The sequence below is a fragment of the Grampus griseus genome (genome assembly GCF_964374135.1).
Source record: "Grampus griseus genome assembly, chromosome: 20".
NCBI classification, from domain to species: Eukaryota; Metazoa; Chordata; class Mammalia; order Artiodactyla; family Delphinidae; genus Grampus; species Grampus griseus.
In genome coordinates, this window is record NC_139014.1 from 46,868,463 (window position 1) to 46,888,929 (window position 20,467).

The window sequence follows — 20,467 nt, forward strand, 5'->3', positions numbered from 1 at the left end:
TTGTTCTCTGCACATCCTAAGCCCCACTGAGTGGGCGCTTTCATCTTCCTGTTTCATGACCCACCCCCATTACAGAGTGTCTCAGCAGATGTGCTCCCCTGGCCTGAACCACAAGCCCTGACCTTTGTGTCCTAGGGCCCCTTCCTGGGTCATGGTCTTCTTCCACTTTGAGGTCTATGCTGACTTCCCATAGAAGCCACCCAGAGGTGGCTTCTGCCCAGAGGAGGACTTGGGAAGAAAAACTTAAATAATTTATCTAGTCATTTAAAGCATAACTTTCCTATGAAGATATGCATCAATGATTACGAAGCAGGATGCAAAATTTTCAATGTAAAACAAGATAGTTCAAAGAAACGTCCCCTGCACAAAAGGTCTACACCCCAGACTCTCCTGACCCTTCTGATTCTGGTATGAGTCCTCTCCCCTCTGTGATCAGCTTCCAGTATTAGTGGATATTAGTGACTGCTGCATCAGGGGTAATTTTGAGAAGAATCAGTCCCCGGGAAAACATCTAAATTCCTTGGCCTGGCCTTTCATGATGGGACCCTCTGCCCCAGCAGCTTCGTCCTACTTTATTCTCCTACACACTCCCTGTTCTCCACACAGCGGCTATTTACAGCTCCCCAAACAATAAACAATGTGCCAAGCTGGTTCATGCCTTTGTGATTTTCCACAGGCAGTTCCCTTTGCCTGGAATGCCCCTGCCCACACAGCCATCTGGCAAACTCCTACTCATCCTTCAAGACCCAGCTCAAAGAGCTCCTCTTCTGTGAAGCCTTCCCAGCAGGCCCAAGCAGAATGAGTCAATTCCTCCCATGCACCACTCTATGGTGTCTGCGTCCCTTTTGTTGTGTTGAGATGTCTTTATTTCACTTTTTCTCTTAATTTGATTGTGGGGGCTTGGAGGGGAGAGACTGTAGCATTCATAGTTGTATCCCTAGCCCTAAGCAGAGCATCTGGCATGGTAGGTGTCTATAAATATTTTGTATGAGGAAGCGAATGAACAAAACTTATTTTGACTCCTTTTCTTCTCATTTGTTTTTAGAGTTGAGATAGGGAGACCAGCATTTTCTCCTAAACTTTGGAAAATGCTAAGAAAACCACTCACTACTAAGAGAAAAAATCCATTTAACCTCTCTTTGTAGCCATTCACGTCTTATAAAGCTGTGTAGTTCTACTGAGAACTCACCAGACCAATGTGGTTCTTTAACCTTGAGGCATCAGTAGGTGTAGCCAGTGGGGAAGGGGCAGGGGTGCAAGAGGGGCTGACATATATCATGTTCCAGGCACTGTTCTAAGTCCCTTATTCATACATGTATACACAGTGTCTCATTTTATTCCCATAGCAATCCTATCAGGTAGCTACTATTATTATCCCCATTTTAGAGATGAAGAAATCGAGGCACAGAGAGGTTGAATAACTTGCTTAAAGTAATACAGCTAATAAGTGGCAAAGATGGGCTTCAAACCCACGAAGTCTAGCTTGGGAATTCATTCTCCCAACCTCACTGCTATATTTGCTTGTTGACTGAGAAAAATACACAACCTAAAAGTTGAGAGTCATGTTTTATTCAGCAGACGAAAACTGAGGACTTAAGCCCGGGACACAGTATGGCAGATAACTCAGAGATTGCTCCGAAGAGGCAAGGGGCGGAGCCAGGATATCCAGGAGTTTTTGCAACAAAGACCAGGTAGTCGGAACATCAAAAGATTAACGTCAATGAAAGAAAACCAGATATCTTAAGGAATTTAGCACTTTTCCATGTATGGGAAGATGCAAGAGTCTGGGCTCACTGAAATCATTCCTTTGATACGCACCTCAGCCATCTGGGGCCAGTATCCTGGGCTTTCTCATCCTGAGTCTCCTCAGGGTGCACTGTTGGGGGTGGAGGGCTGCAGTGTCTGATGGTTTGATAGGGGGCATCCTGTTTCCATCGTGAGTTCCCTCAGGGCTCACTGTTGGCTAAGAATACAGGGAACATGAGGTAGAAGATAAACATGCCCTTTCGCAGCCAATCACCGTAGCCCCAGGCTCTGGGATGCCCTGTTGGTTCATAAGTATCCTGCCTGTAAAGGTCCTCAGTGTCACTCCCAGACCCTGAGGACCCAGTCTCCTCTTTGACTGCCCTGCATTTCTCCTTCACCATGGAGAGGGAGTGATTTGTTTCACTTGGCCTCATTCAGCTTGGAGCAGAGTCCTCACCGGCCATGTCGGGAAGTGGGCTTCGTGCCTTCCCCCTGGCTGAGGACGTGCTGCCTCTGTCTCCCAGGTGCCTTTCACAACAGCACACCCAGCTAGGGAAGCTGGTGAGACCACCTTCCCAGGGTGTGTGTGTCAGGGCTCCTGTACCCCATCCAGGCCATTTCAAGCAAAGGACATGACATATTCAAAACTTTAGGAGTGAGAAAAAGCTAGGCATGTCCATACAGGCGGCTGATGGAAGGGTGTAGGAGAGAGGGGAGGGAGATGGGATGGAAAGATAGTCTACCTTTGATTGTGAAAGGCCTCATGCCCAAAGTAGAGAATTTTGTTGTTTTTTTTACCTCCTATAGGCAGTGGAGAGCCCTCGAAGATCATGTTGTTAGGTTTACAGTTTCACTGACTAAGAAGCTGTTTTTCTTTTCTTTATTTGTAGAAACGTTCTCAACCATTAGGAAACACTGCCACCATGTGGCTTTTGGATGTTGCATATGCCAAATTGCAAACTGCCAATTTCTCTGATACTGTTGGAAAATTAAATCAAAGAACACATCCCTTGATCAAACAGCTGAAGTAAATTAATGGTAAACTTAATCCTAATGTAAAAAGGAAAATTTTTTCAAGAAACAAATACCTGGGTTCAATTATCGGATTTCTTAACTTTGTTTTTAAAATTCTAATCTAACTCTTCAGCGATTCTGACCTCAAGAATCCTTTGTATTCCCAGTAACCCCTATCTCAGAATCATAAACTCTCTGGCTCTGCAAAGGCTCTACCATTTCCAGGTCAGTTTGGCATCAAACTGTCTCCAGGCCATTTCCCTCCATGGTGGCGGATTCTATTTCAGTCCTAGGTCTGTTCTTCTTGTATGGTTCCGCAGTTGGACAGACCCCAATTCAAATATTTCCACCATTTTTTTCTTTTTTAAGCTGAGTGATTTGGGCAAGTCACCTAACCTCCCTAAGTTTCAGTTACCTTATCTGTAAAATGGGAAGAACACCTTTTTCACAGGGTGATTGTGAAGATGAAAGATGACATGTGTACATGTCCCTGGCCCATCATAAGGAAGTCCTCTTCCTTCTCCTCCGTCCTTGAGGGCATATTATTGTTAAGCACGCAACATACACTCCGTGGAGGTGATTTAACATCCGAGAGCTTTTACCAGGTTCTCCAGCAACGTTCCCTGAGAACGAAAGTACTCATCCACTCAGGCTTTGGGAGGACTACCGCTGTTTCCGTGCGTTGCCTACCGACGTTGGGCAGGCTGGAGGTTGCAATCCACGCGTCTCCCGGGTGCACAGCCGGCGGCAGGTGCGTGGGCGTGGGCGTGGCGGCATTCTTTCCTCACCCCTCCCTTCCCCGGGGTTGGGGGTGTAAGTGGATAATTCAATCCCCGTAGGACTCGGCGTCTGGCCTCACCCGCGGCTCGGCGGATTGGCTGTCTCAGCTCGCCCCCGCCCTCCGTACCCCCCCCGTCCCAGGTGGCTCAGCCCCCCTGTGGAGCTCTCTGTTTACCTTGAGAGCCCGTCCAAGTTGGGCTCCATCTCTACATTTGCTCCCTCTGGGGCCCCGCCCGCCCCGGAAGCAGGGAGAAAAGCGGGCCGAGCCCTTCCTCTCCCCGCACCGCCCGGAGAGGTCGGGTAAGGGAGACGGGTGTGTGGGAGGGGGAGTCTCAGGCCTGGGGGATCCGGCTGTCATCCCGTCCCGGGATCGCGCGAACCCGGGAGTTCTGTCCCTAGGCTCCTCCGTCTCCGTCCTGTCGTGCTCAGGGTGACGTGCCCACCCTGGGCAAAGAGCCAGAAGCTGGATCTCAGGGATGCCCGGGTCCCTAAAGGAGGCACAGACCTGGAGACTTCTCTCACAGGTGGTCCCCCTCCTCCAGGCGGTGATGACCCCCAAGCCAGCCGGACCCCCGGACGGGGGCTGGGGCTGGGTCGTGGCGGCCGCAGCCTTCGCGGTGAATGGGCTCTCCTACGGACTGTTACGCTCCCTGGGCCTCGCCCTCCCTGACCTCGCGGAGCATTTTGACCGAAGCGCTCAGGACACTGCGTGGGTCAGCGCCCTGGCCCTGGCCGTGCAGCAGGCAGCCAGTGAGGGGGGGCCCCGAGGTCGGAGGCGGGAACCGGGGTGGAGGGGCCATGAGTGCAGTCGTGGGGGACACACCTGGTTGATTACCAGACAACGTAAGAAAGGTCGACCAGTGTACCTAAGTTCTAGAATATAGTGGGTCTTGAGGTCAAGGCGGAGGGGCTATTAGGCAGGGGGAGAAGTTTAGGCCAGGCAAACAGCCAATGAGAAGTGTTGGAGCGAGTTTGGGGGTCCAGGAGCGTGTCTTCCGTTGACTCCGCCTCCTTCCAGGCCCAGTGGGCAGCGCCCTGAGCACCCGCTGGGGGGCGCGCCCCGTGGTGATGGTTGGGGGCGTCCTCACCTCGCTCGGCTTCGTCTTCTCGGCTTTCGCCCGCAGTCTGCTGAACCTCTACCTTGGCCTGGGCGTCCTTGCTGGTGAGGAGAGAGGGATTCCCGGGTTCTTCAGGGGTGATGGTGGAGATAGAGCGTGTCGGGAGCTGGAGGCCAAGGGCGCGAGGGCCTCCTGCGAGCAGCCGAGCTGGGATGGTGGGGGCAGGCATCCCCAGCTCCTGTCCTCACCCGGTCCTATCCATTCGCAGGCTCCGGCTGGGCCCTGGTATTCGCCCCTGCCCTCGGGACCCTCTCCCGTTACTTCTCCCGCCGTCGAGTCTTGGCCGTGGGGCTGGCACTCACGGGCAACGGGGCCTCCTCGCTGCTTCTGGCGCCCGCCTTGCAGCTCCTCCTCGATAATTTCGGCTGGCGGGGCGCCCTGCTCCTCCTTGGCTCCGTTACCCTCCACCTCATCCCCTGTGGCGCCCTGCTGCGACCCCTGGCGCTCCCTGGAGACCCCCTGGGCCCACCCCGAAGCCCGCTAGCTGCCCTCGGCCTAGGTCTCTTCACACGCCGGGCCTTCTTAGTTTTTGCTCTAGGCACGGCCTTGGTGGGGGGCGGGTACTTCGTCCCCTACGTGCACCTGGCCCCTCACGCTTTAGATCGGGGCCTGGGGGGGTATGGGGCGGTGCTGGTGGTGACGGTGGCTGCCGTGGGGGACGCGGGCGCCCGGCTGCTCTGCGGGTGGCTGGCGGACCAGGGTTGGGTGCCCCTCCCGCGGTTGCTGGCGATGTTCGGGGCCCTGACAGGGTTAGGGCTGCTGGCGGTGGGTCTGGTGCCGGTGGTGGGGAACGAGGAGAGCTGGGGGGGCCCCCTGCTGGCCGCGGCTGGGGCCTACGGGCTGAGCGCCGGAAGTTACGCCCCGTTGGTTTTCGGCGTGCTCCCGGGGATGGTGGGCGTCGGCGGTGTGGTGCAGGCCACCGGGCTGGTGATGATGCTGATGAGCCTGGGGGGGCTTCTGGGCCCTCCCCTGTCAGGTAAGGGCCTGAGCCAGCAGATCCGCTCGCACCCCTCCTCTGCACCTGGGCACGGAGGCCTCTGAGTTCCTTTCCCCCTCCTCTCAGGCTTCCTAAGGGATGAGACAGGAGACTTCACCGCCTCCTTCCTCGTGTGCAGCTCTTTCATCCTCTCTGGCAGCTTCATCTACATGGGGCTGCCCAGTGCGCTGCCCTCCTGCCGTCCAGCCTCACGTCCAGGCACCCCACCCCCTGAGAGGGGGGAGCTGCTCCCCAACCCTCAGGTTGCCCTGCTCCCCCCAGGAGGCCCTCACTCCACTCTGGACAGCACTTGTTGACCATTTTCTTGTTTGAGCCTCGCCCCCAATAAAGACTTTCTATCTGCTTTTGTTAGGCAATCTCCAATCGTTAGGCAATCTAGGATGCTGCAAACATTCTACTTAAAATATCCAAAAAGGCTGGTTGATAGGAACAGGATCCCCCTAAGCCACGCGAGGCAGGAAGGGTGTTTGTCTAGTCAGTCCGTTTCTCTTTGCCCAAGTTCTTGCCATTATAACAGGAAATCTTTGAGAAACTGTCTGCCTATCAGCTTCAGTTTGTTGGAGGAGGGGGGTGCTCATGGGTGCTAGCTGCCCCATCCTCATTTCCCAGATAACTCTCTCCTGCATTTCAGTCTCCTACTGGCCTGATGAAAACATAAGAATCCCAGACCCAGACTTCAGCTCTCTTAGCTTTATCTCCCCCTCCCCAGCTAGCACCCCCCGCATGTCCCTCACCATTTTCTTAATTTCTTTCCTAAGTTACAGGGGATAGTGGGAAAGAGAGAGGTCAGTGGGCAAGTAGGAGGAACTGTGATCCAGAGAGCAGAGTCCAGGGTTAAATGCTCTGGGTCACCAGAGCTCCTGGATACCTCCCCTCCAGTCCCCAGCGTGACCCCATTCAGCCAACCCAGGCATATGGGACCCAATTCTTTTTGAAGTTCTGATTATTGTCCGGTTTTCTTATTCAGTTTTATCTCAAAGGGGCATCCCTCTTTCCCAAAGATCTGTCTTCAGGGAAGAAATGTGGGAGGCAACACCAGAGATCACATGTAAAACATGATAAGTCTCTTGGCCTTTGAGTTTCCACAGTCGATTCACAGCTCAGTGGAGCAGGCTGAACTCCTGGATCCTTCAGAAAAGGTTGTGCGAGCGAAGAAGAGATAAGACAAAATACAAAGGGTTGGCACACACATCGCAGGAGCCCCAGGCCTGCTCTGGGGGGGAGGAGGCAGATAACGATGCTTAAGGCACTGTGGTTCTGTGGGTGCCAAGATGGGGCAGAAGACCTGGAGCCAACAACCCCTGGGTTTCTGGGTCTGACTCCCCCTTCCTGGAGTTCAGTCCTCTCCCAGCCCCTCCCTGGGCAGGGGGACTTTGGTATCCAGTGCCTCTGTTACAGGGTCCTGGGGCTTGGAGGTAGGAGCTGACAAGCAGAAGAAGTGGGGCAGAGTGATGAGAACTCCACTCCCTGCAAGAAGGAAGGCCCCAGCCACCACAAAAGAAGCTGTGTAGGTGCCTGTCACATCCCGGAGGTAGCCTAGATTCAAGAGAGAAAAAGAATACACATGGGTGATCTGTTTCCTGGGACTCAGACACATTTTGGGGTGGAGGGAAGAAAATAATCCTTAACCCATCATCTTGGAGAATTAGAACTCTCAAGGTAGGACTGGATGAGCTCGAGAACTCAGGCTTCCCAGGGGCCTCAAAAGGCCATTTCAACCACCTTCCTGCTTTCAGAAAGGATCTCTGAACCAGCCAGTGGGGATTTGGGGATCCGGATGGAGTCAGGCATACTTGTGCCTTTCTTTCCAGTAGCTGTGGCCTTCTCTTCCATGCCTTCAGTTAATAGTTAGGAAAATGTTAAGGGTCTGAAGGTTCTGGCATCAGGAGCCTGGAGAACTTTGACCAGATGGCTCAGACCCCTGGCCTGGGGCCCAGTGGGCCAAGGGAAAAGGCAGACACTGGCATGTTATGTCTGGCCAGGTCTGACCAGGTCCTCTGAAAACCCCAACTGTAGGTACCCTGCCACTTTGGACCCATTTCAGGGCTGCTGTGATTGACCATGCAGGCTGTGTATGTACCATACCAGAGGGCAGTATTCACATAACTATAATGTCAATTCCCTCCCTGAATGGTATGACGTGGCAGCCCGCACCCACCTGGAAATCCCAGTCCCCTTACCTGATAGAGGAGCCCCCAGCAGCCCCCCGATGCTTTCTACCATCTGCACCAGTCCCAGGCCACAGTATATCTTTCCAGTTCCCACCAGTTCAGGCAGCACGGAGAAGGCCACTGGGGTCAGGGCCCCTGATGTGAAGCCATAGGCCACAGTCAGAGCCACCAGGGCTGTGGGAGCCTGAGCTGCAGGGTACAGGGCCAGTATCACCCCAGTCAGGGTGGTCCAGAGCATCAGGAGTCTTGCCACAGGCCCTGGGACTGCATCCCCTAGCCACCCAGAAGCCACACGCCCCACAGGGTCAGAAATAGCCGCCACTGAGAGCAGGAAGGCAGCAGGCAGTGGGTCCCAATCTAGGTCCCGAAGATGGGCCACCAGGTGCACGTAGGGAATGAAGTAGCCAGTGTTGATCAGGGTGAGGGCAACGGTGTAACGGAGGAAGGGGCCATGATGGAGAAGGTTGGCAAGTTGGGCCCCAGGGCCACCCACGACAGGGTCCTCGGCCAGGGAGAGTGGGCGGAGAAGAGCACCACAGGCCACCAAGTGGAGGGAGAGGGCAGACACCAGCAGCAGGGCCCCCCGCCAGGCGTACTGGCTGAGCAGCCATTGGAAGAGTGGAGCAAAAGCAAAGGAGGAGAGGCCCACGCCCGTCAGTGCTAGCCCAGTGGCCAGGGATCGCCGACGAGAGAAGTAACGGGACAGGCAGGCCAGGGTGGGAGTGAAGGTCAAGGCCCAGCCAGATCCTGTCAAAAAGGAAGAAATGGGGGTTGAGGGACCCATAAGGAGCTCAGGGCACACAATCATCCCAACACTGCCCAGCAGCAGAAGGTAGCACAGGTGTAAATTACAATCCTAGCTTGATACTTGCTAGCTGTATGACCTTGTCTATTTACTTAATCTCCTAGCCTCAATCTCATCTGCAAGATGGGGGTAATATACTTTATGGGACTCTGGAATGTTTGCAAAGTTAACTACCATAGAACTCTGGAGTTAGACCTGGGCTCTACCATTTCTGGCTGTGTGAACTTCACTTGCCAAGTTGCATAAGCTTAAAGCCTTTCCTCATCTGTAAATAGGATAATGATATCTATTTCACAGCTTTCACATCTGACACAATTTTACAGTAATTCTTCCTTTTACACTCCAGTCCCACTAGCCCTGGGCTTGTGTCTTTGAATTTCCTGATTTCCCCTAACCTGTTTATCATTTTAGTCACCTCTCTTAAGAATTCCCTTCTGGGGGAGTTTGCTGGTGGCGCAGTGGTTAAGAATCCGCCTGCCAATGCAGGGGACACGGGTTCGAGCTCTGGTCTGGGAAGGAGCAAGGGCCACGGAGCAACTGAGCCTGTGCACCCCAACTACTGAGCCTGCGCTCTACAGCCCGCGAGCCACAACTATAAATCCCACATGCCACAAATACTGAAGCCCGCGCGCCTAGAGCCTGTGCTCCGCAACAAGAGAAGTCACCTCCAAGAGAAGCCTGGCGCACCGCAACGAAGAGTAGCCCCCCCTCGATGCAACTAGAGAAAGCCCACGCGCAGCAACGTAGACCCAACGCAGCCATAAATAAACCGATGTAATTAAAAACAAAATTGCCTTCGGGGCACAGGTGCTAGCCAAAACTTTCTCTCAGCGTCTCCCTAAGCCTTTTGGAAGGAGCAGGAAGAAGGTAAAAGTCCAGAGGCCAAAAAGACTCAGGCTTTTGACCCGCCCTTGCCCAGGGTCTCACCTGAGAGCAGCCCAATACTCAGGTACAGGTGGGTTAAGGAGGTAGCAAAGGCGGCGAGCAGCATCCCCAACGCAGCCAAGATGCCCCCAGCCATCACCACAGGCCTGGGCCCGAACTTGGTGCTCAGCGCACTGCCCACTGGGCCTGGAGAAGAGGAAGTGTTCTGAGAGAAGATCTCAGGCGTCCTTCTCCAGCACTGACCCCACCCCCACCATCTCCTTTACCGTCCCCGCATCTCCTCTCCCTTCCGAGGGTCGAGGGTCACAGGACTCTGGACCCAGGCGCAGCACTCACTCCCGAACTGCTGCACCGCGATTCCTATGGAGGCGATCCAGGAGACTCGCGCTGCCGGCTCCTCAAACGCAGCCACAAACTCCACAAAGAAGACGCCGAAGGAGCGGAGCACTCCGAACACCAGCGCCGACTGGAAGAACGCTGAGAGCACCACCATCCACCCCCAGCCCCCGTCGGGGGGCTCGGCCCTAAGTGCCATCTGGGAGGTAACAGGACTGCCGCCTTAAGCCCCTTCCGGAGCAGGGCTCAGGACGTTCCACCTCTGCCCACCCACCCAACCGGACCACTCGCAGCCGAGCAGGGAGCAGAGGATGGTAGAGAGGAAAGTACCAACGAGGGCTTGAAAGCTGCAGAGAGGCTGCGTGAGGCGCCTGCGCCCTTCCCCTAGCGGGGGCGATATAGGTAGGGAGACCAGGCGGGCGCTTGGCCCTGCGCTCAGCGCCGGGGGGCGTGGCTCCGCCGGCCGTGAGTGGAGAGTCGAGGCCTGGGCGGGACAGACGGAGGAGAGGGCTGACTTTCGGTCGAGGAGCCAGGGGGCAGCACTGAGTTTGGGCCCCATCCCTGAGGTCTCAGGGTGGATTATCTTATCACTGGAAGTGTCTGCACCTGGCCAGCCCGGCCAACATCCCTGTCTGTAGCTCACCAATGAGAACGCGGGACTCCTCAGAAGGGGGCGGAGCCATAAGGGCAGGGCGGGCTTTAGAACCTGTTCTGGGGCAGTGAGTGGGGCGCAGGCGTGAGGAGGGGACTTTAGCAGGCTAAATAGACGGGCCCTAGGTGACCCAGGAACCAACCAGGAGGTAGCTTCGGTCTCCTGTCCAACTAGCGGGCCAATTCGACCAGATTTCAGCACGGAGATGCGCACGTAAGGAGTCCGTGGGCGTTAGTAGTTGGTAAACTGGTTCAGGAGAGGAAAACACATACTTGCTTGATGAGGGGCCCGGGAGCTGAAAAGCGGGGCGGGGGTGGGGTGGGTGGTGCGGAGGGATTATGAGATAAGATAAAATACCTGGCCAAGCGCCTGAGGCCACTAGAATCTAGATGCCTGGATTCCTGAGTGGGTTCAAAGGCCAAGGAAAGAGAGAGGAGACTGGGCTCTTGGACTCTTGGCGTTGATTTCTGTATTGGGAACTCGTTCCTGTCCCTTCTGTTCCCACTAACAGGAAACCTACGGGTCACAGAGACCAAAAATAACTGGGGAGAGGAAGTGCAACTCTGAGCTCACTCAGAGCCCCACCAGCCCTCGTCTTCAGTGGGGCTGGAACATTTTCCTCTGCCCTCTAGTAACAACCACTTCCTAATCACAGCTTTTGATCTCATGATGGGATAGACTAGAGACAAGCCATGACCACTGGCGCAATCAGCCCCTCCTACCCAACCAGTACCCAGTTCCTCCAGCCTTATAGAGCACTAATGACTTGGCTTCAAGATCCTTAGGACACTGACCTTGAAATTGGAACTCAAGGGGTCATACCCAGACAAGTGGGGCTGGGGTGGGGAGGGAGGCTGTGTAATTTAAAAAAGCATATTGAGCCGTATAATTTTATACGTGGGAAATAAAAGTAATCATACCCAAGAAGCTTTTTTTTTTTTTTTAAGTGGAGTTAGAACTTTGGCTGGTGGGGACTGTACCAAAGATGTAGAAATTGGTGTGGCTGTATAACAGAGTGGTTAAGAGCGCAGTCTTTAGAATCAAATCACAGTTCCAATCCTGGTTTCATCACTTCTTAACTTGGCCAAGACATTGAACCTCTCAGCTGGTTTCCCCACTTGTAAACTGGGGCTAATAATAGTACCTACTTTTAGGGTTGTTGGGGGAGTTGAATTAGAAAATCTATACACTAAAATGTTTAGTTTAGGGCCTGACGTGTAGTAGGAGTTAAGTAATATTAGCTGGTCTTATTTTATTTTAAGCTGGTCTTATTTTAAACAGGGGATAAGCTACAGTGGGAGGGGAAGGAAGGTTTTAGTTTAGTTTCTTTGTTTTGTGCTTAAAAAAAAAAATCTAACCCAGGTCATGGGTTTTAAAAGATTAAGAAGCACAACCACAAACTGTAAACGTTGGAAGGAACTTATTCCTTCCATGCTAATGGACTTATTTCATGGATGAGGAATTTAAGTCCAAAAGGAATTTAAGTCCAAAATTTAAGTCCACTTATCAGAATTAGTGACCCCTTAACCTCTGGGTAGAACAAGGCTGTGCACCCATGACACACACAGGACAGGGGAAAGGGTGGGAGAGAAGTGTGTACTAGGCACTGGATGGATTCCAAGACACCACTGCTGGGGGAGGGGTAGAGCTGGCACGCTGGCTCTAACCACACAGCCTTCTCACTGCCACCTCCAGCTCCTATTATCCTTATGGCACCCAAGTCCTATCCATTTTCTGTGGTGGTGGTGGTGGTAGAGGGTGTCCAGGCATTAAGTTCCCCTGCACAGATGCATCCCCCAACATGTTGGTATTATTAGTGGCTTCCTGGTTTCTCCCTGCTGCCTCCACACCTCAGGCAGGAAGTGACTTCAGAGCAGTAGGATGCAGGTGGCTCCGGAGAAACTTCATGAAGTCACTGGTTCCTACACAATGATCCGGAAGGCAAGGGCAGGGAAGGGGAGAACAAGGGCCACTTAAAATGTCTGGTGGGATGGGACAGTGGGATGGGCACAGAATCCAAGATGGTATCCAGGAAGGATAGGATACCCTCTTTCCCCAGCTTCAGAACCCTCAGTCCCCAGATCCCCACAGGCAAGAACCCAGGACACAACAGGCAGCACAGAGAGGCTTCTTTATTCCATGATTCTGATCTTGCAAGATCTAACATCTCCACCCCTTGGCACTCTCCACCTGCCCATCCAATCTGGTAAAAAAAAAAAAAAAAAAAAATCATGGTTCCTTCTCAGCTCTCTCCTCTGCTTTCCCTACCTCCTTCAATTCTGCAGTGGGGAGTAAGAGGCAAAGAGGGAGAAGAGTAGCTCTCTCACCAGTCCCCAAGTGACAGCCACTAGTACTGACCTGTCTTGAGGAACCTCCACCCTGCAAATTCAAAGTGCTTTTTACCTTCCACCCCTTGTCCCTAATCCCCCAGGGCAACAGGGGCAGGACTGTAAATCAAGGCTTCAGAGTATCATCTAACATTCCAGACATTCCACACAGTTAAGAAGCAACTCATTCCTAACCTTCTACCTACTTGGCCTACACCAGAGACTTTGCCCCTCAACCAACCTCTTAATCCTACCTGGATACTTGGTCAACGAGAGGGTCCATCAGTCTTTTAAATCTTCTAAATCTCTAATCCCAACAGTAATTCCGATCATAATCCCAAACTACAGAAAATCCATAGTGGAACTCAACCCCTTTTCTCTCCCTGTGGAAGGTTCTAGTGCTTTCACTGGTTCCGGACAGGAATGCAGTGACAGGAAGACCAGGTCACAGACCCAGCTTTTCTAAGGTAAGAAAGTTACCAAGCAGCTGTGACTTCTAGAGGCAAAGAAGTTTCTGGAATCTGGACACTTGCCAGAAGATGTCCGAAAACCTACTAAAGGAAGAAGAGGTTCATCTCAGGTAGAACCCCAAGGAACATTCAAACCCAGACACCTCTGCAGTAAAGGATGAGTCATACTCTTTACTGTTTAGTCAAGATAAAGGGTTTCATAATTCTCCCCTAGGTCATAACATTCTTAGAGACTGGGCAGAATCAGAAAAGATTGCATCATCTCTGGTGAGGAATTTCAGATCTCTCCTGCATGGAGGGATCAACTCAGTGCTAAGAACGGGCCCTAGTGGGAGGATTGTGGGCCCAACGCAAGCTCCTGGGTGAGTTCTATCAAACAGACACAGTGGAGCCAGACCTAGATGATCAGACGAATGGGACAGTTAGGAACATAAGAGAAAGCCCCTGTAATCATCACCCCAGTTCCAAGACTGACAAAGGCCCCACACCCACTGCCTTTAGGAGGTACTTATTACCTCCACTTCAGGCTCACCATAGGTTCCTGTAACCCTTGAAGAACAGAAAAAGTCTAATCCAGTGCTGGCCTGCTAGAAAACCTACAACATTCAGAATACCAGAGAGAGTTCCTGACCCAATTCCATAAACCCACATGTTCCCAGAGCTGCCCTAGAACAAATTACGTTTCCAGACCTAGAATTGGAGGGGTAGGACAAGAGAACCCCTTTCTCCATTTGAAACAAACCAACAAGCAAATAGGAAAAGAACAACTCTAAAGATAAAAGTTATGACAATAATAATACAAAACACTCACGCCAAAGGAGGCAGCCAAGTGCTAATCTCTGCCGGCAGAGCCATGACCTCACATTCTGTGTTTCAGGTCACTTTTGATCACACTTGGGGAAGAGGGACATGGGAAATGCAATAGAATGAAGGCCCTGGTGCCACCCAAAGGCCTCAATAAATTATATTTACAGATAAACCGAATGAGATGGGGGCTGCAGGTAGAAACCAGGCCTCCAGTCTCTCCCCTCCTCCAGCTCCTAGCTCGTTCTCTCCTCAGAAACAATTGTGATCGTGGGGAAGAGGTTTTGACCAGCAAAACAAAGGCAGATCAAGCTGGGATCTGCCACCCCTGCTCTCCCCAGTGAGAAATTAAGGTGGTGGCAAGTCGCTGACATCGAGGGGCCTTGCACACCCCTATGCCCAAGCCTGACAGCGAACCCAGGCGTGAGCCGCGGCTTTCCTGTCTTCCAGGAAGGGAGTGGGGCCTGGGCAGGCGCTCAGCTAGGGCCCCCCCAGAATGTGGTAGTGCACTTTGGTGTTGGTAGCAGCTCCGTGTTTCTGGCGCAGATGCAGCCGAAGTTGACTCTTGTGCCGGAAATGCAGACTGCAGGGGTCGCACTGTCGGAGGACAGCTGAGTCAGGTCCCTCCCCAACCACGACCACCTTTTAGGTGTTGAGCAAAGGAGAACCGCCCAGCACTCTATCTTAGAGAAGCTCTTTAGTCCCTACATGCTCCCAAATCCTTAGGGGAAGGCCTAGGAGCTACGCCCCGCCCTCTTCAGCAAAGCTTTCTCCATCCGTCAGCTCCTCTCCAGGAGGGTAGCGCCCCGTCCAGGAGCCTAACTTCTATACCTGCCACCCCTACCCTCGGCCCCCGCCCCTTACTCACAAGGACACCGCCCACCTCGAACAGGTCTAGAACCGCTGGGCCGGCTCCTTTCAGAGCTCCGCCCCTCGGTAAACGGAAGGTAATTCCAAGGCTTTGGGTCAAGCCAGGTCGGGTACTCACGTGGTAAGGCTTCTCTCCCGTGTGGATGCGAACGTGGCTCTTGAGGGTCTGTAGGTGGCGGAAGCGAGTCCCGCAGGTGGGGCAAGGATAGGGCTTCTCCCCGGTGTGGATCAGCACGTGCGCGCGCAGATGCGCTACCTGGGAGAGGAGGGGACCTCAGACAGCGCCAATGGGAGGGACAGAACCCTCTCCATTCGGCCCACCTCGCCCTCTCGGAAATTTGCCTGCGAGCCGTCTCTGAAACGGGCGCCGTACCTGTACAAAGCGCGAGCCGCACGTCTCACACTTGTAGGGCTTCTCTCCCGAATGGATGCGGCTATGCGTTTTTAGGTTAGCCGGCCGGTTAAAGCGGGCTCCGCAGACGGAGCAGTGGTAGGGCTTTTCCCCTGGAGGCAGGGAGGAAGGGAGGTCAGGGACTCTACCAGGGGACGGCTGTGGGCACCAAGGCCAGGGCCCTCTCCCCGCTCCTCCCCTACCTGTGTGCACCGTGCGGTGACTGGCCAGGTTGCCCTTATAGCGGAAGGCAGACCGGCAGAGCTGACACTTGTAGGGCTTATCCTCATCCCCAGGAGCCAAGGGGTCCAGCCCCGATGAGCACCCAGCCACAGCCTCACAGCTCTGGCAGCTGAAAAATTCACTTCCTGGGAAGGGTGGTGGGTAATGACAATACCAGTGAATCCTCAAACCACACGGTAGCGGGTTTTCTTTTTCCCAATTTACTGTTAAGGCTTCTGGAGCTCATTTGACTTGCTTGGGGTCACATGGTTATTGAGAGGACAAGCCAAGATCTGACTCCATGTCTGTCTGGTTCCAGAGTACTCTGCTAATCACTCCAATAGCGGTGGTGGTAGGTGGAGGCCCCTACTCGTGGGTGGAAGTTTCTGTTTCTCTCTCCTCTCTTGCACCACTCTGGATGACAGCTTGCCAGAGAGGCCTTGCCAAGCCCTGGGCTGACCACTCAGGCCTGGATGGAAATAGGCCAGAAGTTCCCAAACAGTGCTGTTCACTGGAAGCTTTAAAAAGTACTGATGCCAGGCTCCCACTTGCAGACTTTCTGATCTATGGGGTGTGACCTGGGCAATGGGATTTTTAAAAGCTCCCTAGGTGAGTCTAATCAGCAGGAAATGGACTGGGCCTTTAAACTGGCCTTGAGCAGCCATGGGAGAAAATCCAAGAAGGGGGTAAAAGGAGGGGCTCTTACCTGGTGGTGGATGAGCCCGCCCAGAGTGTGACCCAGTGGTCTCTGGAGCCCGGGGTGTGAGGAGATGGGGGGTATTGACTGGAGCCCCACATTTGAACTGTACAGTGGCAGCAGTTGGAGAGAGCCTAGGCAGATGTCAAGGCCCAGAGACAAGGGTTAGGAGAGATTATATGGCGGCGGCGGTGGTGGGGTTCTCCCCTGGAAGACTTGTTGCCATAGGCCTACCCTCTGGAGGTGAGCCACTATGGACCAATGTGCCATGTCCAATTTCACTGCCCAAGTCCCACCCTACAGAGTAAGCCTGACCTCTGGCCAACTCCCTAAGGTGAGCTGGTGTCTCTGAAGCCCACTCCTTCACTCCCTGTTCCTGACCACCCAGGCCCAAGGGCTGTGCCTCTGAGCTGAGGCTGCCTCTACAAATTGCGGGGGGTTCCAGTTTCTGTACCTGCTCTGTGGACCGGAAATGGGTCCTTCTTCACTGCTGCTGCTGCTGGAAGCCTCATCTCCACTGGGGAGCCGGGCCTGGGAGCAAAGTTGACCAGAACTCCTCTCCCCTGCCAGGCTCCCTGCTTGGGAGGCCTGAGAGTTTAGCACGATGAACTTGTACTTTTTCCAGTTGCAGGCCTTGGGGTCTGGGCTGCCTGGACTGGGGGGCCCTTGACTGCAGCTGCGAGACTCAGTAGGTGGGTCTGGGTGCCCTTCGGAGCGCCTGGGACTGCCTGGCGGAGGGGCCGTTGGGGGCGTGGGGGGTTCTGCCTCCAGGGGCCGCAGGGAGATGCCCAGAGGTTCATAGCTGAGAAAAGTGCGATGGACATTAGTGCTATTTCCTAATCTTGGCCTTTGCCCTTGACACCTAGGATGCCACTTCACCCATGAGGAACACCGAGTTGGGGCTCCCTCACCTGGCCTGGATGAAGCGGTGGCATGCCTGGACCACGTGTTCCATCTGCAAGTAGGTGGCGGCCGCAAGGACGGCTGGTGCAGTGGCCGGAGAGAGGCGTAGGCGTGAAGTGTACATGAAGTCCAGAAGAGGAGCGAAGCCTCCGGCTTCGGGGCCCCCAGGCAGGGAGAGCACGTCTACCCCCACTCCTGCACGGCCTCGGAAAATTGAATAGAAGAAGCCACTGGAGAGAGGAAAGATAGGTCATGTTAGGGGCTGGGGAACCAAGGGAGACACGCGCCCCTGTACAAAGCCCCGCCTCCCCCACTCTCACCCCGCCCCCAATTCGCGGACGCCCCGCCTCCTGCTTCTGGAAGGTTTGGCTTCGGGTTCCCTCCCAAAGACCTTCGGGCTCCGCCCCTTTTCCCTTTGGTCCCACCCCACCCCTGAGCCACCCCTCGAACCTGCAGGCGATAAGAACTGCCTTGTGAGCTCGAAGGGGTTGCCCGCCAACCAGCAGCGTGACGTCAGTGAGGATCCCGCGCAGGCGCAGCTCATTCAGGTTGCCGAGCACGTCGGAGGAGTGGCGAGTGAACTCGCGGACGTAGCCCAGCGTTCCCTCCGGGGCAGCGGTGGAGCCCATGGCGACGCAGGCCTGCGGGTGCCAAGGAGAGGGCTCAGGGATCCAGGCCGTCCTAAGACGCCTGCCCTTCCGCAGTTTGCCTCTTCCTGCTGAGGTGCAGCTAGAGCCAAGCCCCCGGCCCCGGCTCACGCAGCCTCACTTAATTCATCTGGTTCTTTCTACCCTCAACCACAGCATCGCTCGCTTTCCTCCTCTAGATTCCACAGCGCTTGGAGCGAGTTGAAGGTTCCCACACCGCGGCGTCGATGGCAAGTGTGAGGAATCCGGCCCGCAGCGCCCTTACTTAGACTCCCAGTGCCCTTCCAGCACCCCCATTTCCCCTCTGCCCCACCGCGCGCCTGGTCTCAGGAGTCCGATCCTGCCTGGAGACCCCAGATGACCCGTGGTCCACACCCCTCCAAATCCCAATCGAAGCTCCCTTCCCCGAATCACGAAAGTCCATTCTCTAGTCCCGGATCCCTAGTTTAGCTCAATTTCTGGGCCTCTGTCTTCTTACCATCAACAAGCCCCAACCCTCTTAGGGGGACCCAGGAGTCTGGCTCCCTCAGTCTCTGGTTCTTACCCCCGTCCTGCAGGGGCTTCAGCTTTCTTCTCAAGGGGGGCGGGGTCTCTCTCCCCTCTTGGCCTCGGCTCCTTTATCTGGCCGGGATGTCGGGGGCGGGGGTGGAGGTGGGGTGAACGCCTGGGTCTGTATCCTTCCTTCCTCCCTCGCTCTCCAGATGGCGAACCCGGGGCGGGGTCTCCGGCTCCAGGGCGGGACCTCAGAAACACTAGGTGGTCGTAACGTAAGGGGTCTTGGGCCACTGAAAGTGGAACTGATGGGACATTGGAATTGGGGAGGAGGTTGGGGATATTGAGATTGGAAATATGGGTGACCTGGGTCGTCGGGGGGCCTGGGACAGCGACAATTGGTGTGTTGGCTTTAGGAAGGAACCTGTTACAGGAGAGTGAATACAGCAAAACTCCCCCTTCCAGTGTACGGTATTAAGGGAGATAAAGGGGAGCCCAAATAGGAACTAGGTTTGGGGAGGTGATAGTGGGCTCCCGTGGGGTCTCAGACAGAGGGAGGGTGTGGTCATTCAACAGGTTCCTCTAGCGGGGCCTGCAAAAGAGGGGCTCTGGCCGGGCGCGGTAGGGAGGGGGCGGATATGATTTCTAGTTCGTTTCCTTCCATTGTCCTGCGACCGGACGGCTCCGCCAGCTGCTTCCCCTCGAGGAGGTGGGGAAAGCCCCTGGTGGGGGCCGAGAGACGACGCTCAGGAGACCTAGGGTCCGGTCTTTCGCTCCCGACTCTCTTTTGAATCCTTTTAGGGATCCAGCGAGACAGACTCCCGCCCAAAGCCCTTTCGCCCTCCCCCAGTCCCAGATCTTTAGGGCCTCGGGCATCCGCCCGTCGGCTACGCTTGGAGGCTGGCGGGACGCCGGGGTCCAGCGCGGCAAGTAGGCAAAGCTCGGCAATGTTTGGCTCCTTCCACGAGGGGGCGGACGAGCACTAGCCTCGCCTCGCCCGTCTTCTCCACCCGGCTGGGGGTCCACTCAAACGGGGGCGCAGGATCGATTAGGTCTGAGCGGCTGAAACCTTCGTTCTCCCCCTCTTTGCTCTGGTTTATTTTGTCCAGGGGACTAGGGTTGGGCGGAGGGAGGGAGAGTTAGGCGACAGAGGGGACTTTCCTCCGAGGATGGGTTTCCTATCTGGGGTGAGAAATCCGCGGGCTTTGGGAACAAGGGAAATGAGTGGGACAAGGAGCGGGATCTGAGTCCTGGGAGCCCAGGGTTTCTATTCTTTTAAGCTAGATACTATTATCCGTCTTTAGAGGTGACTTTTTAGTGAACATTAATATGAAAGTTGGGTGCAGTGAACAGACAGAGGGGAAACAGGGAGGGTCTCAGGGTAAAAGAAGGGAGAGAGGGCAGGAGGGGCTGATAACCCCAATTTAAGTCCCTGATCTGGAAGATAAGCACGGGTCACACCCTCGTATTTTGTTTGGGGAGAGTTGGTGGGGCAAGGTTCATTTGGAGAAGTGGGGCAAGAGCTGAGTTCAGCTGCAAAGCGGGACTTGCATCTGGGCTCAGGAGAGTCTACCGTTGCCCAGTAATGACTGACCATTATCCGTGGAGCTGCATATCGAGGCCTGGGGCCCTCCCCTTCAGATGTGAGGGTGTCTTTATTTGGGTGCAGGAAACAACTGCTGAGAAACTGGGAATGGGGAACCACTGGGGATTCACGGTGGTGAGGTGGCTTTTGCAAATGAGGGTTGCTTTGGTCTCTGCCCAGTTGGAGGTGGGAGTTAGACTGGGGGCTCCCTTTGGTATCAGGATGGAGTTACTTTTGTGTTGTCTGGTCAATTTGTCAATTGTGGGGTGCATGTTTACTATGGGGTGTTGAGTTAGTTTGTTCTGGGCCCTGAAGCCTGCATTCAGGGTTGAGGGCCAGTAGTAAGTCTGAGGTATGGAGCTGATTTTGAAGCTACGTTAGTTAGTTCTAGGGGTTCTGACACCCACAATTTGGAGTTTGTCATCTTGGAATATCAGGGGAACCTGCTAGGTGTTTTTCAGAGGTGGATGAGGATTTTGTTTTGGGGATTCATAGTCATCAGTGTATGTGGACAATCTGATTTCAAGTGGAGTAATTGTGCTGGTTTTGGGGTGC

The 20,467-nt window shown here is 54.4% G+C and overlaps 3 protein-coding genes across 6 annotated transcripts; 1 reads left to right on the forward strand and 2 right to left on the reverse strand.

Annotated features, from left to right (window-relative positions):
* Nucleotides 1–4,082: 4,082 nt before the first annotated feature.
* Nucleotides 4,083–5,951, forward strand: SLC16A11 (solute carrier family 16 member 11; the record flags this gene model as incomplete). Its single annotated transcript, XM_082678969.1, has 4 exons — nucleotides 4,083–4,290; nucleotides 4,559–4,702; nucleotides 4,867–5,634; nucleotides 5,722–5,951. The coding sequence occupies exons 1-4, from the start codon at nucleotides 4,089–4,091 to the stop codon at nucleotides 5,949–5,951; spliced, it is 1,344 nt and encodes a 447-aa protein (XP_082535095.1). The 5' UTR covers nucleotides 4,083–4,088.
* Nucleotides 5,952–6,340: 389 nt separating this feature from the next.
* On the reverse strand, nucleotides 6,341–10,271 carry SLC16A13 (solute carrier family 16 member 13). The gene is made up of 4 exons (XM_082679332.1): nucleotides 9,853–10,271; nucleotides 9,559–9,702; nucleotides 7,836–8,573; nucleotides 6,341–7,191 (listed from the first exon to the last, which is right to left on the reverse strand). Exons 1-4 carry the CDS (start codon nucleotides 10,049–10,051, stop codon nucleotides 6,992–6,994), a joined length of 1,281 nt encoding a protein of 426 aa, XP_082535458.1. The 5' UTR covers nucleotides 10,052–10,271; the 3' UTR covers nucleotides 6,341–6,991.
* Nucleotides 10,272–12,540: 2,269 nt separating this feature from the next.
* On the reverse strand, nucleotides 12,541–18,426 carry BCL6B (BCL6B transcription repressor). 4 transcript variants are annotated; one of them, XM_082679401.1, is made up of 9 exons: nucleotides 18,314–18,409; nucleotides 17,639–17,829; nucleotides 17,197–17,418; nucleotides 16,740–17,087; nucleotides 16,295–16,419; nucleotides 15,570–15,734; nucleotides 15,349–15,479; nucleotides 15,094–15,231; nucleotides 12,541–14,702 (listed from the first exon to the last, which is right to left on the reverse strand). In XM_082679401.1, exons 1-9 carry the CDS (start codon nucleotides 18,314–18,316, stop codon nucleotides 14,586–14,588), a joined length of 1,440 nt encoding a protein of 479 aa, XP_082535527.1. In that variant the 5' UTR covers nucleotides 18,317–18,409; the 3' UTR covers nucleotides 12,541–14,585. The 4 variants fall into 4 exon arrangements, with proteins under 4 accessions (XP_082535527.1, XP_082535526.1, XP_082535525.1 ...); XM_082679400.1 differs by having other exon boundaries at nucleotides 15,349–15,734; nucleotides 18,380–18,426; XM_082679399.1 differs by having other exon boundaries at nucleotides 15,349–15,734.
* Nucleotides 18,427–20,467: the final 2,041 nt, after the last annotated feature.

Excerpts from the sequence above, each read along its gene's own strand:
- BCL6B (XM_082679399.1), bottom strand. Across the intron at positions 17,088-17,196 it reads CACCGCTTCATCCAGGCCAG|CTATGAACCTCTGGGCATCT; the intron begins GTGAGGGAGCCC and ends CACTTTTCTCAG. Across the intron at positions 15,735-16,294 it reads GCGGGCTCATCCACCACCAG|GAAGTGAATTTTTCAGCTGC; the intron begins GTAAGAGCCCCT and ends CACCCTTCCCAG.
- SLC16A13 (XM_082679332.1), bottom strand. The coding sequence starts at position 10,051 with ATGGCACTTAGGGCCGAGCCCCCCGACGGGGGCTGGGGGTGGATGGTG. Across the intron at positions 9,703-9,852 it reads CGCGGTGCAGCAGTTCGGGA|GCCCAGTGGGCAGTGCGCTG; the intron begins GTGAGTGCTGCG and ends CCTCTTCTCCAG. Across the intron at positions 7,192-7,835 it reads GCTGGGGGCTCCTCTATCAG|GCTACCTCCGGGATGTGACA; the intron begins GTAAGGGGACTG and ends TCTTGAATCTAG.